This window comes from Oncorhynchus mykiss, chromosome 8 (genome assembly GCF_057628025.1).
Source record: "Oncorhynchus mykiss isolate SJ-2025 chromosome 8, ASM5762802v1, whole genome shotgun sequence".
Lineage (NCBI taxonomy): Eukaryota > Metazoa > Chordata > Actinopteri > Salmoniformes > Salmonidae > Oncorhynchus > Oncorhynchus mykiss.
Genome location: NC_143029.1, coordinates 27,716,498 through 27,743,160, shown reverse-complemented (window position 1 = coordinate 27,743,160; position 26,663 = coordinate 27,716,498). Strand labels below are relative to the sequence as shown.

The 26,663-nt window shown below is 44.8% G+C and overlaps 1 protein-coding gene and 1 pseudogene across 19 annotated transcripts in view; both read right to left on the bottom strand.

Moving 5' to 3' along the window:
* The window catches only part of syne2a (spectrin repeat containing, nuclear envelope 2a), a 232,865-nt gene that overhangs the window by 112,728 nt on the left and 93,474 nt on the right, over positions 1 to 26,663 (bottom strand). For all 19 annotated transcript variants that reach the window (XM_090243070.1, XM_090243079.1, XM_090243074.1 and 16 more), the window contains 12 exons: positions 23,656 to 23,841; positions 22,430 to 22,585; positions 21,493 to 21,722; positions 19,240 to 21,304; positions 18,298 to 18,632; positions 17,195 to 17,339; positions 16,611 to 16,811; positions 14,501 to 14,760; positions 8,733 to 8,883; positions 1,886 to 2,032; positions 1,333 to 1,473; positions 534 to 716 (listed from right to left, as the gene is read on the bottom strand). In XM_090243070.1, coding sequence (XP_090099196.1) covers positions 534 to 716; positions 1,333 to 1,473; positions 1,886 to 2,032; positions 8,733 to 8,883; positions 14,501 to 14,760; positions 16,611 to 16,811; positions 17,195 to 17,339; positions 18,298 to 18,632; positions 19,240 to 21,304; positions 21,493 to 21,722; positions 22,430 to 22,585; positions 23,656 to 23,841 — 4,200 coding nt within the window. The remainder of the gene's footprint in view (positions 1 to 533; positions 717 to 1,332; positions 1,474 to 1,885; positions 2,033 to 8,732; positions 8,884 to 14,500; positions 14,761 to 16,610; positions 16,812 to 17,194; positions 17,340 to 18,297; positions 18,633 to 19,239; positions 21,305 to 21,492; positions 21,723 to 22,429; positions 22,586 to 23,655; positions 23,842 to 26,663) is intronic.
* LOC149981483 (uncharacterized) lies at positions 5,564 to 7,121 on the bottom strand (annotated as a pseudogene).

Here is a 26,663-nt window from a genome sequence, read left to right as displayed (position 1 = left end):
TCACTATTATTGTACAATGTATAAAATAGTAAAAATAAAGAAAAACCCTGGAATGAGTAGGTGTCCAAACTTTTGACTGGTACTAATTTTCATTCATGGACATAAGACTAAAATCACCAGGAAATTAGCTCTGTGATTTTAATTTAGGAAATCTGCTCCCAAGTGTTCGCTCGAATGAATAGAGAGGCAAATGTGATCGTATCCCAATGTAATCAAGGTTAGAAATTATCCTGTTTTGGGGATTTGGGATTCTTGTGGTCAATTTGCAGTGTACAAATTATTTATAACTAGGTTCTGGCCCACGACCATCCGCTCAAGGAAAAATCATCCCACGGCAATATGTAATTATGGAACCCCTGGCATTGGGCATAGGAACTGAAATAAATGGAGGAAAAAAACAGTAAACTGAAATTGTGCTGTTTTGGAAGAACCAGTTGAGGAATGCTGTAATTATAAGATACAACCACATGGTGAACATGGTGAAAGGCCTACCAAGCCGATCTGAGGGTAAGGTTGAGCTACTCCTCTCTCACCTTGCTGAGGAAGGCAGTGCGCTGCTCAGCCTTCTGGGCCGTGTCCTGGTAGAGCTGAAGTGGCTGGGTGATCTGGTCCATGAGGAGTTGGGCCTGCTCCGGCTCCTCCTCGGCTGCCTCCTGCACCTCGCCCTCCAGGAGGGCCAGCCGGCCGTGCCACTGGTCCAGCTGGTCCCATACGAACTGGACAAAAATATAATGTTGTCATGATATCAATCAGGTAACAATCAATCCCATGTACTTATAAGTCCTTTTGTTTTTACAACAGTTGTCATAAAATGCTTTTCAATGACTCGGCCTAGAGCCAGATTAGAAACAATCACACACACTAGGTTGATTGTTTCAGGGGAAGAACACACGTATGCATACAAACACGGAGACACACACACACAATCACACACTGTCACGTTCTGACCTTGATTTCCGTTGTTTTGTATTTATTTAGTATGGTCAGGGCGTGAGTTGGGTGGGCAGTCTATGTTTGTTTTTCTATGTTTTGGGGCATTTCTATGTTTTCGGCCTAGTATGGTTCTCAATCAGAGGCAGGTGTCATTAGTTGTCTCGGATTGAGAATCTTACTTAGGTAGCCTGGGTTTCACTGTGTGTTTGGTGGGTGATTGTTCCTGTCACTGTGTTTGTTGTCACAGGATAGGCTGTATAGGTTTTTCACGTTCCGTTTGTTGTTTTGTAGATTTAAGTTTTTTCATGTATCGTTCATTTTCCATTAAAGAACATGAGTAACCACCACACTGCTTTTTGGTCCGCTTCTCCTTCTACAGACGAACGTCGTTACACACACCTTTAGCACATGTTCAGCCTCGGACACAGAGGAGCTCTTCCGCTGCAGCAATGTCTGGACCTCTTCTAGCCCGACACGGATCTCCCCCATTCTGCTACTCAGCCTATTGAGTGGGCTGCTCTTCTCCAGGGCTTGGCCAACCTGGTAAATACACACAAGCATATGCACACACGTGCGCGCACACAAACACACAAATCACCCTTAAAGTCCCAACTAGCCAGGTTTTTACTCAGAAACCAGTGTTGGGATTGTGTTGGGCTCAATCCCATTTCCATGAAACTTGCCCAATGTTTTTTATGTGGACTTTTTGATTAATTCGCTGATTTTCAATTCCCTTCCACAATTGACTGAACTGAGATGGAATTGACCCCAAAACTGCTCTACCAAGGTCTACCAAGGTTGAAGTTGCCCCTAGATGCTGATCTTACATCAGTGTTGCATTTTCTCCACTAACGGTTAAGGTTAGGATTGGGGGAAGGGACGCTGATCCTAGATCTGTACCTATCAGTAACTTCACCCCGGAGCCACCACTACCACCCTTTATCCCCGTTACCTTCTCCTCCATGTCCTGCAAAGAGCCAGTGACTTCCTGCAGCTGTCTCTCCACCTCCGGAGGTGTAACAGCGGCATACTTTGTCCCAACACACTCCATGATGGACTGTAACCTGGCCCTCAGGGAACCCAACTCCACTCTGACCTCCTGTAGAAAGACAGAGAGACAGAGAGGGGAGAGAAAGGGAGAGAGAGAGAGACGCTGGGTATGTACATAGTCAATGGTAGGCTTCGAGGGGACTCCTATGCTAGGTATACCTATAGCTCATCTCTTGGCAGTAGTACTGTAGACTACTTTATCACTGACCTCAACCCAGTCTCTCAGAGCATTCAGTCAGCCCACTGACACCCCTATCAGACCACAGCAAAATCACAGTCTACTTAAACAGAGCAATACTCAATCATGAGGCATCACAGTCAAAGGAACTGAGTAACATTAAGAAATGCTATAGATGGAAGGAATGCAGTTTGGAAACCTACCAAAAAACAATTAGGCAACAACAAATTCAATCCCTTTTAGACAATTTCCTGGGTAAAACGTTCCACTGTAATAGTGAAGGTGTAAACTTGGCAGTAGAAAATCTTAACAGTATATTTGACCTCTCAGCTTCCCTATCAAATCTAAAAATCTCAAATAGAAAACCGAAGAAAATTAACAATAATGACAAATGGTTTGATGAAGAATGCAAAAATCTAAGAAAGAAATTGAGAAACCTGTCCAACCAAAAACATAGAGACCCGGAAAACCTGAGTCTACGCCTTCACTATGGTGAATCACTAAAACAATACAGAAATACACTACGGAAAAAGAAGGAACAGCATGTTAGAAATCAGCTCAATGCAATTGAAGAATCCATAGACTCTAACCACTTCTGGGAAAATTGGAAAACACTAAACAAACAACAACACAAAGAATTATCTATCCAAAATTGAGATGTATGGGTAAACCACTTCTCCAATCTTTTTGGCTCTATATCAAAGAATAAAGAGCAAAAACATATACATGATCAAATACAGATCTTAGAATCAACTATTAAAGACTACCCGAACCCACTGGATTCTCCAATTACATTGAATGAGTTACAGGACAAAATAAAAACCCTCCAACCCAAAAAGGTCTGTGGTGTTGATGGTATCCTCAATGAAATGATCAAATATACAGACAACAAATTCCAATTGGCTATACTAAAACTCTTTAACATCACCCTTAGCTCTGGCATCTTCCCCAATATTTGGAACCAAGGACTAATCACCCCAATCCACAAAAGTGGAGACAAATTTGACCCCAATAACTACCGTGGAATATGCGTCAACAGTAACCTTGGGAAAATCCTATGCATTATCATTAACAGCAGACTCGTACATTTCCTCAATGAAAACAATGTACTGAGCAAATGTCAAATGGGCTTTTTACCAAATTACCGTACAACAGACCATGTATTCACCCTTCACACCCTAATTGACAACCAAACAAACCAAAACAAAGGCAAAGTCTTCTCATGCTTTGTTGATTTCAAAAAAGCCTTCGACTCAATTTGGCATGAGCGTCTGCTATACAAACTGATGGAAAGTGGTGTTGGGGGTAAAACATACGACATTATAAAATCCATGTACACAAACAACAAGTGTGCGGTTAAAATTGGCAAAAAACACACACATTTCTTCACACAGGGTCGTGGGGTTAGACAGGAATGCAGCTTAAGCCCCACCCTCTTCAACATATATATCAACAAATTGGCGCGGGCACTAGAAAAGTCTGCAGCACCCGGCCTCACCCTGCTAGAATCCGAAGTCAAATGTCTGCTGTTTGCTGATGATCTGGTGCTTCTGTCACCAACCAAGGAGGGCCTACAGCAGCACCTAGATCTTATGCACAGATTCTGTCAGACCTGGGCCCTGACAGTAAATCTCAGTAAGACCAAAATAATGGTGTTCCAAAAAAGGTCCAGTCACCAGGACCACAAATACAAATTCCATCTAGACACTGTTGCCCTAGAGCACACAAAAAACTATACATACCTTGGCCTAAACATCAGCGCCACAGGTAACTTCCACAAAGCTGTGAACGATCTGAGAGACAAGGCAAGAAGGGCATTCTATGCCATCAAAAGGAACATAAATTTCAACATACCAATTAGGATTTGGCTAAAAATACTTGAATCAGTCATAGAGCCCATTGCCCTTTATGGTTGTGAGGTCTGGGGTCCGCTCACCAACCAAGACTTCACAAAATGGGACAAACACCAAATTGAGACTCTGCACGCAGAATTCTGCAAAAATATCCTTTGTGTACAACGTAGAACACCAAATAATGCATGCAGAGCAGAAATTGGCCGATACCCACTAATTATCAAAATCTAGAAAAGAGCCGTTAAATTCTATAACCACCTAAAAGGAAGCGATTCCCAAACCTTCCATAACAAAGCCATCACCTACAGAGAGATGAACCTGGAGAAGAGTCCCCTAAGCAAGCTGGTCCTGGGGCTCTGTTCACAAACACAAGCACACCCTACAGAGCCCCAGGACAACAGCACAATTAGACCCAACCAAATCATGAGAAAACAAAAAGATAATTACTTGACACATTGGAAAGAATTAACAAAAAAACAGAGCAAACTAGAATGCTATTTGGCCCCACACAGAGAGTACACAGTGGCAGAATACCTGACCACTGTGACTGACCCAAAATTAAGGAAAGCTTTGACTATGTACAGACTCAGTGAGCATAGCCTTGCTATTGAGAAAGGCCGCCGTAGGCAGACATGGCTCTCAAGAGAAGACAGGCTATGTGCTCACTGCCCACAAAAGGAGGTGGAAACTGAGCTGCACTTCCTAACCTCCTGCCCAATGTATGACCCTATTAGAGAGACATATTTCCCTCAGATTACACAGATCCACAAAGAATTCGAAAAAACAAATCCAATTTTGATAAACTCCCATTCTACTGGGTGAAATTCCACAGTGTGCCATCACAGCAGCAAGATTTGTGACCTGTTGCCACGAGAAAAGGGCAACCAGTGAAGAACAAACACCATTGTAAATACAACCCATATTTATTTTATCTTGTGTCCTTTAACCATTTGTACATTGTTAAAACACTATATATATATAATATGACATTTGTAATGTCTTTATTGTTTTGAAACTTCTGTATGTGTAATGTTTACTGTTAATTTTTATTGTTTATTTCACTTTATATATTATCTGCCTCACTTGCTTTGGCAATGTTAACACGTTTCCCATACCAATAAAGCCCTTCAATTGAGAGAACAAGGAGAAATAGAGAACGAGAGGGGGAGAGAGAGAGAGATACCATGTAAATGTGCCTTAAGGTTGATGTCCACGCCACCACGGAAATATAATTAGCATAATAAAATAATGCCCATAACAATCTGTGAGTTTAAGCTAGAGATATATGTTTCTTTGCATTGGATGCGTTTCAATTCACCACATCTATGAGACATCCCAAAAATTGGTCTTCTCACAAAATCGTCTTGTAGGCTAAACCGAGCGGTTTAGCCTACAAACTAAACTAAATATTGTCACGGCCGTCGTTGGAAAGAGACCAAGGTGCAGCGTGGTCAGCGTACATTTTATTTTATTTTAAAATGTCGTCAACAAAACAACAAACGAAATAAACAACCGTGAATCTTACAGGGCTTTTGTGCCACAAACAAAGTTAACTACCCACAATCACAGGTGGAAAAAAGGGCTGCCTAAGTATGATTCTCAGAGACAACGATAGACAGCTGTCCCTGATTGAGAACCCGTCCAAAACAAAGAAATACAAAACATAGAAAATAGAACATAGAATGCCCACCCCACATCACACCCTGACCTAACCAAATAGAGAAATAAAACGGCTCTAAGGTCAGGGCATGACAGTACCCCCCCCCCCCCCCCCCCAAAGCTGCGGACTCCGGCCGCAAAACCTGAAGGGTCCGGGTGGGCATCTATCCGTGGTGGCGGCTCTGGTACGAGACGTAGACCACGCTCCACCTTTGGCTCACCCCGCATTGGTGGCGCCTCTGGTGTGGGGACCCTCGCCGCCGGCCCCGGACTGGAGTCCGTCGCTGGTGGCTCCGGACTGGAGTCCGTCTCTGGTGGCTCCGGACTGGAGTCCGTCTCTGGTGGCTCCGGACTGGAGTCCGTCTCTGGTGGCTCCGGACTGGAGTCCGTCTCTGGTGGCTCCGGACTGGAGTCCGTCTCTGGTGGCTCCGGACTGGAGTCCGTCTCTGGTGGCTCCGGACTGGAGTCCGTCTCTGGTGGCTCCGGACTGGAGAACGTCGTTGGAGGCTTCGTGCCATGACTCCTCACTAGAGGCTTCGTGCCATGGATCACCACTGGAGGATTCTTGCCATGGATCATCGCTTCGTGCCATGGATCATCACTGGAGGCTTCTTGCCATGGATCATCACTGGAGGCTTCATGCCATGGATCATCACTGGAGGCTTCGTGCCATGGATCATCACTGGAGGCTTCGTGCCATGGATCATCACTGGAGGCTTCGTGCCATGGATCATCACTGGAGGCTTCATGCCATGGATCATCACTGGAGGCTGCTTGCCATGGATCATCACTGGAGGCTGCTTGCCATGGATCATCACTGGAGTGGAGAGACACACAGGAGGCCTGGCTCTGGGAGCAGGCACAGGACTCACCAGGCTGGGGAGACATACATGAGGCTTAGTTCTGGGCGCAGGCACAGGACTCACCAGGCTGGGGAGACATACAGAAGGCTTTGTCCTTAGCAGAGGCACCGGATACACTGGGCCGTGGAGGCGCACTGGAGGTCTCGAGCTTAGAGCCTGCACAACCCGTCCTTATCTTCGCCCTCCAAGTGCGGGGCGCTGGCACAGGACGCACTGGGCTGTACAGACATACCGGAGACACAGTGTGCAGAGCCGGCGCAGGATATCCTGGGCCGAAGAGACGCACTGGAGACCAGGCGCGCTGAGCCGGCACCATCCATCCTGGCTGGATGCTCACCCTGGCCCGGCAGATGCGGGGAGCTGGGATGTAGCGCATTGGGCTGTGAACGCGCACTGGAGACATTGCGCACTCCACCGCATAACACGGTGCCTGACCAGTACGGCTCTCGCCCCGGTAAGCAAGGGGAGTTGGCTCAGGTCTCCAACCTGACTCAGCCAAACTCCCCGTGTTCCCCCCCCACCCAAAAATTTGGGGGGCTGCCTCTTGGGCTTCCTCGCTAGCCGTATACGTGTCACCAACTCCATTCTCCAGTATCCCTCCTCGCACTGCTCAATTGAATCCCAGGCGGGCTCTGGCACTCTCCCTGGGTCACCCGACCACCTCTCTACCTCCTCCCAGGTTGTCTCATACTCCTGGCCACGCTGCTTGGTCCTTTTGTGGTGGGTAGTTCTGCCACGGCCGTCGTTGAAAGATACCAAGGTGCAGCGTGGTGAGCGTACATTTTATTTTATTTTAAAATGTTGCCAACAAAACAAACAAAAGAAAGAATCCCCCGCGAAGCTTACAGGGCTTTAGTGCCACAAACAAAGTTAACTACCCACAATCACAGGTGGAAAAAAGGGCTGCCTAAGTATGGTTCCCAATCAGAGACAACGATAGACAGCTGTCCCTGATTGAGAACCATACCCAGCCAAAACAAAGAAATACAAAACATAGAAAATAGAACATAGAATGCCCACCCCACATCACACCCTGACCTAACCAAATAGAGAAATAAGATGGCTCTCTAAGGTCAGGGCATGACAAATATGAGAGTCTCACGAACACGATGGCGTTCTCCCTTTTGCTGTATGACCCCAACAAGCGTCTTGGGGGGTCAAACTTCTGTATGTAGCATCCAAACAGTTTGGGCTACACACTTATGACTCTTTGGAAAGGTGAGATTCTCACAAACACGTACATGTTGGTTGATTTGCTCTAGGACTCCTACAGGCCTCACAAAACTCACCTGAAGGTCCTCCGGTACAAGTTGAACATATTTATGGAAGTACTGTATATGGACACAACACTGTTCATTACCAAAAATAAGGGGTTAAAGACATGTAAAAAAAAAATGATAACAAATGATTCCTGATCTTTCTTATATCTCTCAGATATAAGACTTCAGAACAAACGTCTTTTAGATTTTTGGGGAGACTTATTGTTGTTCCATGTATTGAATCTATTATCCAATGCGTAACATTCTAACTCAAATAGCAAAATTATCCTTGGTATGACCTTCTTAAAACAATTCCATATAACTTAGACCCTCCCTTCACCGGCTTAGACTCTTATGGGTTCTAAACTGTCTGCAAAAACAGCCTTCTTAAGCGCAGAAAACTCTTCTGAATCTAATGAGAGATTAAGGATCTGTGGTTTCCATTTAAAACCAAGCAGCACTGCTTCTTGACACAATGCCCACTTAACCCGGAAGCCAGTCGCACCAATGTGTCGGAGGAAACACTGTACACCTGGCGACTGTGTCAGCGTGCACTGCGCCCGGCCCGCCACAGGAGTCGCTAGTGCACGATGGGACAAGGACATCCCTGCCGGCCAAACCCTCCCCTAACCCGGACGACGCTGGGCCCTTTTGTGCGCTGCCCCATGGGTCTCCCGGTCGTGGCCAGCTGTGACAGAGCCTGGACTCGAACCGAGAATCTCTAGTGGCACAGCTAGCACTGCAATGTGGCAGTGCGCTACTCGGGAGGCTTTCAACTTAATGCTAACAATGGCTAAAGTTAGCTGAGGTTTGTAGTAGCTGTTATAAGAAAACATAACCATGTTTTATAGTTTCTTCTGGCCCATACAATAAATTCCTATCTCGCTCTCTCTAGCCTCTAAATAAAGAATACAGTGTATTTCCCCCAGTAGCTCACCTTAAGTTGGCGTGTGCTGGGGTGGGACACCAGAATGGAGAGCAGGGTAGCCACTCGCTGCTCCACCTCTCCGATCTGCTCTTGCAAGCGCTCCCTCTCCTGCTCCTCTGAAAGCGCAGCGCTCCGGACCAGCATGCTCCGCTCTCTCAGGCTGTGTGGGCACAATGTCACCCTCACAATGTTAAAGGTAGGCTCAGAAATATGACAGAGGTGTTATGACTCTCCTGTGAGGATCCAAAAGTTCAGGTTACAGTGAGTCAGCTCTACAGCGCCCTCTCTATCCCGCAGCAGGGGAGAGGGATGGAGTTGGGATGGAGTTGGCCAGTCGTATGACAGTCGTAAATACTTTGCAGAAACTCTGCGTTTGGGCTCTGCAGGATGGAGGGGAAATAACCCTTTTAGTAGAAGGAGATTCCTCCCGCCATAACTATAACATCCAAAAGTGGATAATGACACAACATTCCTAACACAAATAATGTGGGAAACGGTTGGTGGGGCTTGAAACAATAATCACGTCAAATGAGTCGTTGTTTGCGATACCATTTAGGTCGGAATAACCAAATAACGGTAACTCTACAAATGTATACGTCCCAGTTATCAGATTGACATCTAAATGTTGTGGAACTTATATGATTAAATATGAAACTATTTGTGAGAAGATGAAATATGATTTTACCCTTCTAAATGAGAAAATAGTTTTTCATGTGAAGTTTTACCCAGTCAGTAACCACGCCACATGAGCACAGACCTTGTGGCAACATGATGGAACCACCCTCCAAGGAGAAGTCATAAAAGGACCGCTAACAAAATGTACATTAGACCAGAGAACGTGAGGACGAGCCATGCGTTGAAATGGTTGGAATCTCTACAGACCAGTATACGGACGGTGAGCCGGGTGTGTAAAATGGTTAGACTCTACCAGACCAGCGTGAGCGATAGCGTGAGCTGAAAGGTACGAAATGGTTAGAAACTCTGAAACTTTAAACAGAGAAGAAGAAAATCTCTACAAGACTAGACAGTGGGAAGCGGTGGCTACACTGCTGAGAAATGGTTTAAAACTAAAGACCAGCCGAAGTACAGCGTGAACTGGATATGGAAAAATGGTTTGACACTACAATACCAGAAAATGGTAAGGCCCTCTGAAACTCTCTCTCTCAAAGAAGAAGAAGAAGAAGAAGACTACACAGGAACATTCAGTCTGCAGCTGTTTATGCACTGTTAGCCTAGAAAACTCGAACGAAGACAAGAGACAAAGAGCAATTTCTTCTCACCACTAAACACTTGAAGTCGATAGTTTACATACACCTTAGCCAAATACATTTAAACTCTGTTTTTCACTATTCCTGACATTTAATCCTAGTAAAAAAAATATGTTTTAGGTCAGTTAGGATCACCACTTTATTGTAAGAATGTTAAATGTCAGAATAATAGCAGAGAGAATGATTTATTTCAGCTTTTATTTCTTTCATCACATTCCCAGTGAGTCAGAAGTTAACATACACTCAATTAGTATTTGGTAGCATTGCCTTTAAATTGTTTAACTTGGGTCAAACGTTTCAGGGAGCCTTCCCCAAGCTTCCCACAATACGTTGGGTGAATTTTGGCCCATTCCTCCTGACAGAGCTGGTGCAACTAAGTCAGGTTTGTAGGCCTCCTGGCTCGCACACGCTTTTTCAGTTCTGCCCAAAAATGTTCTATGGGATTGAGGTCAGGGCTTTGTGCTGGCCACTCCAATACCTTGACTTTGATGTCCTTAAGCCATTTTGCCACAACTTTGGAAGCATGCTTGGGGTCATTGTCCATTTGGAAGACCCATTTGCAACCAGGCTTTAACTTCCTGGTGATGTCTTGAGATGTTGCTTCAATATGTCCACATAATTTTCCTCGCTAATGATGGCATCTATTTTGTGAAGTTCAGCAGTCCCTCCTGCAGCAAAGCCCCCCACAACATGATGCTGCCACCCCCGTGCTTCATGGTTGGGATGGTGTTCTTCGGGTTGCAAGCCTCCCCCTTTTTCCTCCAAACATAACGATGGTCATTAAGGCCAAACAGTTTTTTTGGTTTCATCAGACCAGAGGACATTTCTCTAAAAAGTATGATCTTTGTCCCCATGTGCAGTTGTAAACTGTAATCTGTTTTTTTTTAATTGCGGTTTTGGAGCAGAGGCTTCTTCCTTGCTGAGCTGCCTTTCAGGTTATGTCGATATAGGACTCGCTTTACTGTGGATATAGATACTTTTGTACCTATTTCCTCCAGCATCTTCACAAGGTCGTTTGCTGTTGTTCTGGGATTGATTTGTACTTTTCGCAGGAGACAGAACGCGTCTCCTTACTTAGGGATGAACCAGACTTGTGGAGCTCTACAATTTATTTTCTGAGGACTTGGCTGATTTATTTTGATTTTCACATGATGTCAAGCAAAGAGACACTGAGTTTGAAGGAAGGCCTTGAAATACATCCACAGGTACACCTCCAATTGACACAGATGATGTCAATTATCCTATCAGAAGCTTCTAAAGCCATGATGACATTTTCTGGAATTTTACAAGCTGTTTAAAGGCACAGTCAACTTAGTGTATATAAACTTCTGACCCACTGGAATTGTGATACAGTGAATTATAAGTGAAATAATCTGTCTGTAAACAATTGTTGAAAATATTACTTGTGTCATGCACAAAGTAGATGTTCTAACCGACTTGCCAAAACAATAATTTGTTAACAAGAAATTTGTGGAGTAGTTGAAAAACAAGTTTTAAGGACCACAACCTAAGTGTATGTAAACTTCCGACTTCAACTGTAGGTATCTCTAGGGTATCTATTCCAAATAAACAGAGTGAAGGTCAAGGACCGTTGAACACGGCGTGGTACACCTCTGGAAGACCCATTCCAACAGACACTCATAGACCAACCTACAACAACTACAAAGGACATGGTGACCTCTGGTGGACAACCAGAGACTTACACTATCAGAGACTGTCTGTTGACTGACTCCACAGACTGATCGGGTGTTTTCAACAGAGCGAGACGACAAAGACATACAAGCGTAAATATGTGTTGCATTTCTAAATCCGAATGAGCGGTTGTTAGGGTGCTAAATATCGCTATTTACGATGAGCGTATTATTCAACTGTATGTACGATAGTTGAATTCCTTTGTCTCTTCTTCTCCCGCTCTTTCTTTCCCCACCCCTATTCATTGTGTACCAAGCGTCATATCGGGTTAGTCCACTAGGGACTTTTCATTGCATTATGTAGTAACCTATCCTGTGTGTGCGTTTATGTAATTCTGTGTGATTATTTAGTTAGTTAGTAAATACATAATTAAGCCAATTTGTGTATCGCTGAGTCATCATGTAGACTAGGGTTGTGTATCGCTGAGTCATCATGTAGACTAGGGTTGTGTATCGCTGAGTCATGTAGACTAGGGTTGTGTATCGCTGAGTCATGTAGACTAGGGTTGTGTATCGCTGAGTCATCATGTAGACTAGGGTTGTGTATCGCTGAGTCATCATGTAGACTAGGGTTGTGTATCGCTGAGTCATCATGTAGACTAGGGTTGTGTATCGCTGAGTCATCATGTAGACTAGGGTTGTGTATCGCTGAGTCATGTAGACTAGGGTTGTGTATCGCTGAGTCATCATGTAGACTAGGGTTGTGTATCGCTGAGTCATCATGTAGACTAGGGTTGTGTATCGCTGAGTCATCATGTAGACTAGGGTTCGTACAGATTTAACGGACTATGCAACGTTCAGAATGAGACTGATGAGGTTAATAAGAATTAATGAATTGACTGTGACTGATGTAAGACAAATTCATATCTTTAGAGTTTAGTCGGGAGATAGTAACTCGTTAAATAACTTTTCCCGTGGTGCCCCAAGATTACTAATGAGTTAATTGTTACATGATTAATTTAATCATCGTAATAAAGAAATGTAGTTAATTGATTTGATAAAATAATCAAACACATTAATGATAGCAACGTCACGACGGAGGGCAATGGGAGAGCGTAGATTTTGGTCAACATAAAAATGTATTGCTAATTTGCTATATGAGACCTATTTGATTGAATAGACATTTTTCGTAATGCTTAGGTTGTTATGAATGTACTGATATAAGTGTACGTGCTTGATATCCCTCCAACCTAAAGAAAACCAATGTTACATCAGAGGTGTGCCTGTTATTCACATGCAAATCTGCCATCTAATTGACTACAATGTTTCCGCTTGCTCCCGCCCCCTCCAGCCTGCCTTTCGCCTTTACGGACACTGATTCACATTGTTAGAGTGGAGACTCCAATATCTTGTCAGTATATACAACCATTTTAGCTTCACAGACAACATTCCTTTCAGCATGCCCACGGGTGAGTTTTGGTAGATTAGAATTTTGTCATTGTAGATTTCAGCAGGAAGTCGCCCCACTGTGTAAGATGATGTCATTAAGCTCAGCATACCTTTAATAACCCGACAGTCCCCCGAAATCGGGCATTAGAATTACTTACAAATATATTTATGACTGACTGTATCGATTTCCCACCGTTTTTATAAGTCAGAAGACAGAAATCCAGACCTCCCTAGGACCACGTAAAGGTCCTTTGTCGAATACACTTGTATTTCCATCTCTCTGGTGGTCGGCTGCATCATTACATCAATTTGTATCACTTCACTGTGACGTCACGTCAAAGGGGAGGTCCTACGAAAAACATTTATCCAGCTCGACTGCTTCACAGCACAGACATGGCAAAGCAATTGCTGAATTTGTCTCGAGCAGGCAAATCTAAATACTAAATACTTTTATATCTCTAGGATAAATAACGCGACCAACACTCTTCCTTAAACCTAAAATAAGCAAAGAAGTAATTTTGTGTGGTTAGTCAAACTTTTTCTCTTTACGTCAGAGACAGACCCGTATTCCCAGATCGAAAACATCTAGCCCTTTACATAGCCCTTCCCTTTACATATCCCTTCACACACTGTTTAAATGGCCCAAATGTTGATTTAGACGTTCACAAATTTAACAGATTTTGACCAATATGTTTGGTAAAGTAAAAGAAGGTGAAATATTATGGGTAGAACTATATATAGGCATATTATCAAGTATAAAAAGGCTTATTCATTCACAATTATTTTATTTTGATCATATCTTCATATTTGAATATGTTTTAATATACTTGTATTGTGTACTTGATCATTTGGGTTGAAAAGTGCCTTTATCTCAGACATAAATAAACAATTCTAGGTGAAAGCTAAAGGTTATAGCTTTCTATGGGGGATGGGGGGGACAACACACACACTACTAAATTAATAAAATTTTGCCCTCTTGCTAGATTGATGACTACAGCCATAGCAAAACAGTATAAAATGGCTGTCAGCTCAACTGGTTTAAATATTAATATCAAACTACGTGTTTCCAATAATCATATTGCCACTCATGGTGTGTAATAGTACATCTACTGTCAACATTTGTCAATAAACAGTGTTAATAAGCAGTGTCAATGTGATTGTTTGCACACCTTTGGCAAAGGCTCCAGGGTTCTTGTGCTGACATGTAATGTTTATGTAAAAAGTAAAAACATTTAAGCTTTTTCATTGTGCTTTTCTGTTCCTGAGGTGTGTGTGCGTGTATGCAAGGATGTGTGCCATGTGAATTGTGTGGGTGAGTTTGGGAAGACAAGAGAGAGAAAGAGAGCGATAGAGAGAAAGTGAGGGAAATGGAAAGGGCACCTAATTTCAGAGTATTTGTCTTTCAAAGATTGTACTGTATCATCCTTACCTCCTAAAGCGCTCCTGCATGTCCCTCAGCCGTTGGCAGACTGGGACAGGGCTAGCTGCCTCCTGAGGGCTGGACACACCCAGGAGCTGGGAGAGCCGGAGCTCCAGGGAGGCCAGGATTCGCTGCTCCCGCTCTAGTCCAGCCTGGTGCTGCTCCGTCTGCACTAACAGAACCATCGGGGCCCCCCGACCGGAGCATACTGCAGTGGGGTCCGACAGCTCACCCTGCAGCTTGTCCAGAGCACTGCTGCATCGAGCCATCTGTGACACCCAAAGGACACACAACCACAAACACATACAGTGCCTTCGGAAAATATTCAGACCCCTTGAATTTTTCCACATTTTGTTACATTACAGCCTTATTCTAATATTGTTTCATCAACCTACACACACGACCCCATAAAGACAAAGCAAAAACAGTTATTTAGAATTTTTATAAAATTGCATTAAAAATAAAAAATAAAATATCACATTTACATAAATATTCAGGCCCTTTACTCAGTACTTTGTTGAAGCACATTTGGCAGCAATTACAGCCTTGATTCTTCTTGAGTATGATGCTACAAGTTTGGCACACCTGTATTTGGGGAGTTTCTCCCATTCGTCTCTGTAGATCCTCTCAAATTCTGTCAAGTTGGATGGGGAGCGTCGCTGCAGAGCTATTTTCAGGTCTCTCCAGAGATGTTAGATCGGGTTCAAGTCCGGGCTCTGGCTGGGCCCCTCAAAGACATTCAGAGGCTTGTCCTGAAACTACTTCTGCGTTGTCTTGGATGTGTGCTTAGGGTCGTTGTCCTGTTGGAAGTTGAACCTTTGCCCCAGTCGGAGGTCCTGAGCGTACTTTGCTCCGTTTATCTTTGCCTCGATCCTGACTAGTCTCCCAGTCACTGCAGCTGAAAAACCTCACAGCATGATGCTGCCACCACCATGCTTCACTGTAGGGATGGTGCCAGGTTTCCTCCAGACATGACACTTGGCATTCAAGCCAAAGAGTTAAAAACTCCAAGTGGGCTGTCAAGGCTTCCGTCTGGCCACTCTACCATAAAGGCCTGATTGGTGGAGTGCTGCAGAGATGGTGGTCCTTCTGGAAGGTTCTCCCATCTCCATAGAGGAACTCTAGAGCTCTGTCAGAGTGACCATCAGGTTCTTGGTCACCTCCCTGAACAAGGCCCTTCTCCCCCGACTGCTCAGTTTGGCCGGGCAGCCAGCTCTAGGAAGAGTCTTGGCGGTTCCAAACTTCTTCCATTTAAGAATGATGGAGGCCACTGTGTTCATTGGAACCTTCAATGCTGCAGAAATCATGGCTTTCGACTTCATGGCTTGGTTTTTGCTCTGACAGGCATTTTCAACTGAAGGACCTTACATAGACAGGTGTGTGCCTTTACAAATCATGTCCAATCAATTTAATTTACCACAGATAGACTCCAATGAAGTTGTAGAAACATCTCAAGGATGATCAATGGAAACAGGATGCACCTGAGCTCAATTCTGAGTTTCATAGAAAAGAGTTCTTATGTTAATAAGGTATTTCTGTTTTTTATTTTTAATCAATTTGCAAACATTTCTAAAAACCTGTTTTGCTTTGTCATTATGGGGTATTGTGTGTAGATTGCTGAGGATTTTTATTTATTTAATACATTTTCGAAAAGGCTGTAACATAACAAAATGAGGAAAAAGTCAAGGGGTCTGAATAATTTCCGAAGACACTGTATATTTACACATGGGCGTACAATACTACTACACACACTTTTGTACAAAAACAATCAAGGTATTTCCAAAGCCCTACACTTTGTGGATCAACAATGTATTATGAATATATCATTTGCTTATACAAAAAACTGTTATGAGCCATGTGCTGTTATGATGGTAAGAATGATCACCTTTATAATACACGTGTGTATACTTGTATACTACATATGCTACTCATGCGCCAGGTCTACTAAAAGGCTTCTATTTAATGGAGTGGTCATCCGGGTTAATCATGTAGTGCAGCAAAGAAAGGTGATGGCATCGCCCAAAAATGTATGTATTTATATGTAATATACCATATACTATATTACATTATGACCATTAAAGGAGCAGTTCACTGAAGATAGTTCAGTCACATGACTCACGCTCTTGGTGACGTCCCTCCACTCCGCCCCTCTCTGCTCCAAGCGTGTCCGGAGGAGGCTGATGCCGCACCGCAGTGCCGCCCAGCGCCTCCAGAGGGCACCCTGTGCCCCCTCGGAGCCCACACAGCACCCCCGCAGTGGGCACACCACCCTCAGCTCCTCCAGCTTCCCAGCTATAGACAGCACCTCCTCCGACAGGGTCTTCACATGAAGAGATGAATCAATCAAATGTATTGTATACAGAATATATCCCTTTCTTTTACAACATGTGTCACAAAGTGCTTTGTAGTGCAGCAAAGCTATGGTGTGGCAGAGCTGTGGTGTAGTGGCAACACACATGTAGCTCACTGCCAGACACTGGGGTTAAATCCTCCCCTCTACCTTTTTCCCAGTCTCCACCTCAGTATCCCCTTGATATCTAAACTGTCTAAATTAAGCTTGAATTGCGTGCTTTTAAAAAACAAGTGCTTTACAGTAACCTGGACTGTACCCCCGAAACATAAGCAGGAGAACAGAGGCAAGGAAAAACTCCCTAGTAGGAACAAACTCTGAGAAGAACCACCGACGCACAGCACTTCACACACCTTGGCTCTATCCTGTTGGTCAGCACAGTTGGCGTAGGATGTCACTTCCTGGGTGGCACACTCGGAGAGCCTTGATTCGTTTTTCTTCAGGATATGCCATACCTCCTCATGACACTTCTTGTGGAGGCTTTGTCTGTCTGCACACCTATGGAATAGATACAAAACAAACACGTTAACTGAAAATGGCCTGTTTTGAATGTTGTTTACATTTTCATGTTTTTTAAGTAATTGTGAAGCTAAAGGCTCATTTGTACTCTGGGTGGACAATTCGGATTTGGCTTGATTCTACTGTACTCTTTCACATGCACATAAATCAACATGTCTATTTTACATCAATGTAATGGTGCCAGTGTTAGAAGCTAATTTACATACAAAGTTCCCGAATCTGTAACTCTCTAATCTTATTTGATTCAATGCAACATAAAATTCATAGACATGAGCTGCATTCTCATCCAGGCATTAATTTAGTTATCATCAAACAAGGGTGAACAGAGGGAAAAGTAACAAGTCACTAAAATTCTATTTATTAGACTGCTGAACCTATTTGTCTCAATTACACCAACATTCTATTTCAGCAGAGACTAGAGACATGGGTCTCGGAGTGCTAAACTCTGGTCAACGTGCAGTGTACGAATTATAACTATTCTGTTCCCATCCGCTCAGCACCCGCTCAGCAACCTGCCTAATTTAGTTGATTACCCCTGATATAAGTGGTCCCAGCGCTGTTCAATGTGTAAGTTGATGTTTTCTAAACTGTAATGCTTTGTGTTTTTTGTTGTAAATGTGTCTGCAACTTTGGGTGCTGCTATTTTGGCCAGGTCTCTCTTGTAAAATAGATTATTCATCTCAATGAGACTAACCTCGTAAATAAATAAATACATCATAGTGGCACACAGCATCTCACATTCCCCCAAAAATGTAATAGCTTAAGAAAGGTTGACAATGCATGCCTATTTGGTGACCAATGTTCAGCATCTAATGTTCATCAAGCTTTTTTGTACGATAACATTTAGTGTTAATGTGTTTTTAGAATGTGACCAAAACAGTAAGGACCAAAAGCCATGTGTAACCTTTGGTGAATGAGTGTGTAACCTTTGGCCTACCTCTGCAAGGCCTCTGTCCTGAGCTCAACCTGGGCCTCGAGTGCGGCCCTCTCCACCAAAAGGTGGCTCAGGACCCGGATGTGGAGCTGTTCGCTCTGGGGGAAAGAGAGACAGGCCTGCTGGGGTGCCAGCTCCAGGACATGGCTGATTTGCGCCTGGAGGCTCTCCCCCAGGGAGGCTTGGGGCTCTTGGGTGTGCCATTGCTCCTCTGTGCAGTCCACAAATCCGCCTGGAGGTGCCAGGAACATGGCCTCGGCTTCGAGGAGGAAGGTTACCACTCCTTGGGCAGCCCAGTGGTAATCCTTCAGGGCTTCCCGAGCATGGGACAAATTCTCCTACAGGACATATACAAGATTATTAAGAATTCAGGCAAGAATTTCATTTGAAGTCGACCACAATACAATACAACCTGTGTGGTTGAATCTTATTATACAAACAACATTAAAGTCAGTTCCAATAGAAGTTAAGGAAAATGTTTGAGGGATAAATTGTTGTAATACACCAATTCAGTTAATTGTCTTGTCTGGGCACCGTTCACTCTCTATGGTACAGGGGAGATAGCATTTCAAAAGTGAAACATTGTTTCCTTGGCCGGACAGGCTGACAGCAAGGCTTATATTAAACCCCACTGTTAGAGACGAAATAGTACTCTAGAAGCAAGGGGAAATAATGTATGAGTTGAGACGAATTCAAGCAATGATTTGAACAGCAACATGAACATGATGATATTCTTATGGAGGTGCAGTGATAATTCAGATGGAACTGTCAGCAGGCTTGGAACGCTGCTTGTCCAATAAGCATCTAGGATCCAAACAATCCGTTTGAAAGTGTTTATCACGTCAACCAACTCAAATTTCATGCATATTTTATGAAATGTAATACACACCGTAGCTGAAATTGCGAATTATAACAATTGTAATGTAATGAGCCCACTGAACTTACCATATATGCGTGGCACTTCTGCACAATGTCATTCCTCAGGGTGTGCAGCTCCCCACACTGGCTCATCTCCACTTGCTCTCTCTGCCTCAAAGCTTCCAACACCCGCATGACAGACTCTACGTTCCTCCAGATTACCCAGCACCTCCGCAGCGCTATGTTGATGGTCCTCACGTCTGGCTTCACCGGGTCAAATTCCGTCAGCTCCTGCCTGACCTGTTGAAGAAGGTCCATCATGGCAGGAAGCTCAGTGCAGAATCTGAGACCCTCCAGAAGCTTTCCCTCTAGGTTTTTTACGTCGTCAGTGATGGCAAGCTCCCAGGAGTCAAGGTTTTCAACAGTTTGCCGGATCCTCTGCCTCTCCGACAGGAGCAACATTCTATCCGATAGGTGCAGGTCTTGGGCGATGGCCTCAAGCTGGTCGGAAGCATCCTGGCACTGGGTCTTCACCAGCGGAAGTTCCACCAGGAGAGCCTGGCAAAGACTGAACCTTTCCCCCACGCTGACTCTCTTGTCTTTGGAGCACTGAGCACGCTCCTTTGCCACCTCCCTGGAGTCTTCCATGCGCTGCCGGTAGGTCAGGTACTTCTCGTGTTCCAGGGCGTGGTGGTGGAGAGTTTTCACCTTCTCCTGCAGTTCGCCAATGGTACGCAAGAGGGCACTTTTCTGGTCCTCTTGGCAGTACTGGAGTTCCTGGATCTGACATTGGTGCTCCAGGAGCATGTGTGTCAAGGGCTCTATGGCAGATAGGGAGTCCTTTGTCACTGGGAACCTCTGCCTCTCCAGGTCAGCCCATATCTGTTGCACGCTCGCCTGGACAGCCGCCAGTTCCTCGGCCGAAGAAGTCCGGGTGTGAAGCAGTTCCTCCAACTCCCATTGAGCTGCTTTCTCGTGGGCCACCATTCTGTCCACCTCGGTCCGGAGGCCTGTGAGCCTGTTGACAAGAAAGTGGCTCTCTGCTGGACTCAACCCCGAAGAGACCTCCATGCAGGTCTCCAAAAGGGCATCCGTGACAGCCAGCTGTCTTTCTGCTTCCTTGATGGCACCCATGTGAAACTGCAGCTTGCTTTCCAGATCTGGGATGGTGTCTTTGGACACATTCTCTACATCTGCGGTGACCTCTCTCTCATGGTGTGCCACTGCTAGCCAGGTGTTCACTTTTGAGATCTGGACCAGCATCTTCTCTCTTTCCTCCAAAACAGCCTCCATTTCCTTCAGAATACGAGCAGAGTTATCTGAGACTGTTTCGTAGAGGTCCTTCAAGGTCTTCATTGATGACAGCACTTTGTCAATTTCCCCCTCATCTGAAATCAGTTCTTTCAGGTCCTCAACTTTGTAGTGCACCCTGGAACGCCTTGCCAAAATCTCAGATTGAAGCTTCCTCATGCTGGCAATTTGGAGACGGGCCTCTTCAGGGAAGAGGGCTACCTTTTCACCTGCTGAGATGTGGTTTTCCGCCTGCTTGGCCCAGATAATCAAGTCCTGCATTTGCTTAATGATTTTAGCCAAGGAGGGTTTTGCTATAGAGTATGACTGAGCAGATAGCAACTTCTGAGTGGAGGCAAGTAAGGAGCTCAAGCTCTGAAGAGTACACTCCACATCCTCCTTCTCCTTCTGCCCAAGAGAAAATTGGGTAAAATCCTCTGATTGCCCAAGCAAGTGTAGGTACTGCTGGTTGAAGGCTTTCAAGTCAGCAGTAATATAGGTCAGCTCTAAAGCTTTGTGAGTGTCATGCTGCAATTGAGAGGACTGTAAGAGGGTGATGGACTTCTGAAGAGTCTCAAGCTTGCAATGCAGCTGCTCAGCCTTTTGTAGAAGGATAGAGGACTGAGAAGAACCAATTGAGGCATGCCTCAGGCCTCTATTCCCAGTCCCCTCCAAAAGCCTCCACTCCTCCTGCAGATCCCCTAGCTGAGCGAGGAGTGCCCCTGACCCCTCGACTTCACTCAGGTGGGCAGACACCTGGCAACACACCTGGAGCAGCTCTCCCATCATGCCCTTCTGCTGTTCAATGTTACATAACAGAGTATGTAGTTTTTCAGCCTGAAGCGCACTGCTTCGAGTGTCCCTGTTAGATCCCCAGGAATAGACAAAGAGTGAATAAGTGTTAGTGCATATCTTGGTCAAATACAAACTTCTGATCAATGATATTCTAAATCAACTGTACACTTTAAAGGAACACAGAGGCCTAAAGATGCATAATACAACATTATGCACAAGAATAGTAGCCCAGACAATGCAAGTGCATGGACTCACAATTGTAGCTCATCCATATCGCTTGTCCATCTCTCCAGAATGCTCCGGATGGCCTGAGCCTGCCTGTGGTACTGTGTGACCAGGTGGAGCTGAGCCTCTTTGACCTGAACTGTGGCCGAGGCATCCAACAGGGCTGCACTCCATCGCCCCTCCAGATTTGTTGCGTCCTCTGGGTCACCGACCACATGGTTTATCGCAGCCACCTGCTCAAGCACGTAGCGTCTGCAGTCCTGAAAAAAAGGGGATCACGGGGACACACTCAGTCTGGTATCCAGGGGGCTGGGACCCATAAATCATATAATCTATTAAAAAAGAAGCATTTTTTTACAGTATTGAAATCACAGAGGGGAGACAGGCAGGTGTAAGAAACGGTATGAATGGTTGGAGTGGCGATTGAACCCTGACCTTCAGTAAGGAGAGTATATGTGTGTAGCTGAGGGAGGTTCCACTAGACCATGGGCTCGGCACATAGCATCTGTATTTATCAAACACTCTACACTTACACAAAATTCAAGAAGGGTGATAATGTACTTGAAAAGTTAGACATAGCAAATCAAAGTTAGAAATAGCTTCCTTTCCTTGTCTCATTATACATTCTCGTTGACATTGATATGAAAGAACTGTAAAGGTTAAATAAATGAGAGGATTGTTGCAATATCATTATAATGTGCCAGTTGGCTAGAGTGACAAAAAAACAATACATGTGCATACAGGGCAGAAAAGGAAATGTCTTCAGTGGAATCCCAAATAAAGCTTTCCTTTTGTAAAAGCATTTTACACAGTGATATCAGTTCGGGGTGTGAAGCCCATTAAATGACAGTTTTGTCCTCTGTTTGTATATAAGATGGCCAATCTGACACTTGTAAATGTGTATTTTCAAATGTCTATTATGTTCTTGAAAGGGAAAATTGTTCATTAAAAAAGAACAGTCTCCCACCTCAGCCTCCGTCAGTTGCCGGGCCATGTTGGCAAGGTTGAGCTGGGCTGGCTGGTAGCGGCATCCTAGAACCCTGAGGACAGTGCGCCCTATTTGGATCTCTGGCTTTCTGGGCGAAGGCTGCAGGTACCAAGCTGCATCCATCCACTGGCCTCCCTTCAACACAACAGAGTAAATACAGTAATGGGACATGTTCATGGACCAAACAGAAGAAAACAGACTGAAACAGGGAAGGACAATCTTGATTTGTTTAATAAGAAAATGCACATTTTCCACTGCAAAACGTTTGAAAGCATTTTCTGCTGCATGTCCTAACGAACACAACCCTGGTGTGTACAACCAGACCTGGGTTGGATGTCAAATACTTGAACTATACTCAATTCAGTTTGCCTGGTACAATGGAAACAATGGAATAATCCCAAAAGTGAAAATACCAAGTTCCAAGTATTTGACACACATATTTGACCCAGGTCTGGTATGGGACGGGTGTGGTGCTGGGGGGACATAATCGTTTGCTGATTCTAAAGCGAGATGTGCCGTTACTGTGAAATCTCCATGTCTGCACAGGAAATATCATTGGCTCCTTCCTGTAAAGCTTCCTGCCACAGGCATCTTGGGAATGGAGTAGCATGAAGTTTCCCCCAGACGATGATCTTGGGTCAGTTTAGCATTTTTGCCACTAATGGTTAAGATTAGGAAACTTCACCCCAAAGCCTTGGGAATACAGCATCATCAAGGCCCATACCACATCAGTTTGTTTGTTTATCTGTTCACTGATCCATGCAGTTGACTGAACTGCAATTATTGTGTGGATAGAGCCACAACTTATTTTATCTGTGGTCGAGAAAATGTTGAAATATCATTTTAGCAATTTTTATGTCTCATATTGATACGCACATAAGATACTACCTAAAATGTAGATGTTTTTATTGCTTGTATTCTTAAAGAGGTTTTCTCAGGTTCTTATTTTGAAAGTCATTATCCTCTTGAACAACAAGTTGGGTTTCTTGGAAACAAATTCCTGCAATGCACAGTAAACCATATCCCATGTTGACACTACCTTACATTCCCTGAGCTCTAATAGCCAAAACTCTCAGTTCACACACCGTTGGCTTGGCTGAGTGTTGCTGTTGAGAATTACTGATTGTAGTCGGGTGAGTATTATTGTTATGAACACAAGTTCGAATCTCATGTTCGGCCGTGCAGAGAAACTCCCTAACACTCACCGTGATGATGTCCTTCCTCTCCACCAACCCTTGGACCTTAGAGAGGATGCCTTGCATAGTGGACCTGTGGCACGGGACCTCCGGGCGCACCGCTCCCCCAACTCTCTCCTCCTTCGCCACGGCATCGGATAGCAACCCCCCAGTCTGGACCGAGGTCCTCCTCTTGACTTCACTCCCTTCCTGCATCTGTGGGAACATGACGGCAATGGGACGGTGGATTCTCCTGCTCTCCTGTCGGGTATTTCTGACAACAACTCCGTTCCTCTCTGCCCCACCGAGTCAGCGCATCTATTAGAGCAGGAATGTGACTGAGTAAGGAGCTGGGCCTTGCCCCGAGGGAAACCAGGGCTCTGTTCCAATAGTTTAACACCGCGTCTCTCTTTACTTCCTTTCTTGAAGGAATCACTTATCTGACACAACACAATTGGTGAAAAATATTTGGTGTAGACTCCAGCTAATCCTGTTAGATCAGTGTCATTGGGCTTAGCACGGGGGAACATGATACAGCAGGAACTAGTCAGGGAGTAGGAGTGTGGTTGATATATCGAGAGCTACAGGGCTAGCGTGAGGTGAAGTCATCACTGAGTGGTGTAAATAACTTATTCCTCACAAAGTGAAGTGCTAGGCTATGCTTAAAGGGAGTGGTCAAACCGACAGATGACAAGGCAAGCTGATGCTTGCATAAAATCTCTCTCTCAACATTTCAAAACAACAGTAGAGCAGGAACGCTATTAAGCAGTAACATAGGGGAGGATGTGTTTTATATTGCAGGTTATAGGTACTAAGGCTATCCCACCCAGGGTCTTCATAAAGTGACAGAGTAGGAGTTCAGGTGCCCTATTCCTCTGATTAGGAGTACTTATCTAGGACCCACTTTAGCCTTTTAGATCAAAATAAATATGATTATGTCCACAGGACCAGGTGTTAGCTCAGCACTCTTTATAAACACAAGCCCAGGGCTCCAGGTAAAGCAACCAATGACGTATCACCACTATACTGCCCTACACTCTGAGTCAGCAGGGCTCTTGACTTGGATACACATTAAAGGCCCAATCTGTGATATTTGCAGCCATTTCTGATCATTTAGATTAATGACATATACCATTTATTTTCACAAGTAATATCACTTAGAAATGCCTCATGAGCTTAGTTCAACGATCTAACTATAAGGAGTTTTTTTTACTGCACTGCTTGAAAGCAATATCTTTGCAAACAAACAATGTAAAGCTTTAAAATATGTTTAAAACTATTTCATGGAGGATCGGTCCTTGCATCTATAGCTCCATCTATGATTTTGAGAGTGGTTACATTTCTAAAGGCCCATCTCTCTGCATTATAGCTAGCAAACCAAGTGCCGGTGTTGTTGTTGTGTTGTTTTTCAAATTAAGGATAGCAGCTTTAACAGCGGACTAATGGCAGCATTGCGGGTCCCTGATTATACATTTATTTTAATCTTTGTGGAGCATTGAGGTAGATGGATCAACATAAAGTCTAGATTTACTTAAAATTGTCAGAAGCTCGAAATTCAGCTCTATAATGAAAGCATATTTACAACACAAACATTTTAGGTAGAAAACTACTTAATTAGATTTTCTGTTATGCTACATGGAAAATAAAAGCATGAAAAGCTGTATTGTGACATCTATTCCTGCTCCCCCACTCTGGCACTAGACTTCGCAGGTCTACTAACCATTGGTCCTGGTAACCCATGTTGCGCACACCTGGCAACCATCACTGCGCACAACTGCTCCCCATCATTAAGCATACCTGGACTTCATCACCACCCTGATTACTCTCCCTTCATAAAGCCCTCAGTAGCCTTAGTCATCAGGCAGTATTGGTTTTGGGTATGTTCAGCACACGTCTCATGTTTTGTATTACGTCATGATTATTATTAAACTTGCCTTCTGCACCTGACTTCCTGCGTATAAGTCACAGAATACTGCCGCAGTAGAAAATAAGGACATCTCCCAGACAGTCGACAAACAAGGACACCTAATTCCCAAACGCCATGATCAGCTGGTGCAACTGGGTGCGGCTATGGATAAGGTCCTCCAAGTCCTCTACCGTCTCGACACCACCCGAGACGATTCACCTCCAACTAGCAGAGGGCCTCCTACCACTAGCCAACCCAGAGAGCCAGTCCCCTAGCCTACCCAGCAGTCCGCCCAGGTCAGCGATGCCCAACTGTCCCTCCCTGACAAATATGACGGGACTCGATCCAAATGCAGTGGCTTCCTACTCCAGTGCTCCCTCTATTTCGCACCTCAGACGGGAGCCACCACCACCGAGTGGGCTACGGTCTAATGGGAGAGAGGAGAGGAGGGGTTCATGGCTCTGTTCAGGGCAGTCTTCAACCATCCACCAGAGGGCAGAGAGGGAGGTGAGTGACTTCTCCAACTGTGGCAGGGTGCCCAGACAGCTGCGGAATACGCCCTCACCTTTTGGACCGTGGCAGCCTCCAACAAAGAAGAATGCACGAGGAGGTCAGATGGAGTTGGCGTGCAGAGACGACAACCTTTCCCTGGATGCGCTCATCGCGATGGCCACCCGTCTGGACAACCTTCTTTGGGAACGCCGGAGCGCACCTTGCTCTACTCTTTTGGCCGTCTTGGGGCAGAGCCTGAACCCATGGAAATAGGGGTCACACACCTCCCCACAGCAGAGCAACGTTGCCGGAGGTAGCTGGGGCTGTGTCCCTATTGTGGCCAGGAGAGGCACCAACTCCAACGGTGTCCGGTGCTTCTCAACCTGAAGTCCTCTGGGGCTCATGATCATCTGGCTCCCAGGGTAGGCGTGAGTATTCCTTCATTGTTTTCTGCCAAAGCTTTCCTGTGTTCCATTTCACTGGCTGGCTGTCTCTCAGGTGTTGTTTCTACAGCTCTAGTGACGTAGGGCATTTTATTGACCAGGTCCTCGTCTCCTCCCTGAACATCACTGCGTCCCCGTTCTCCTCTCCTATTCTGGTCCAAGCCCTGGATAAACAACCATTAGGATCCAGCACTATC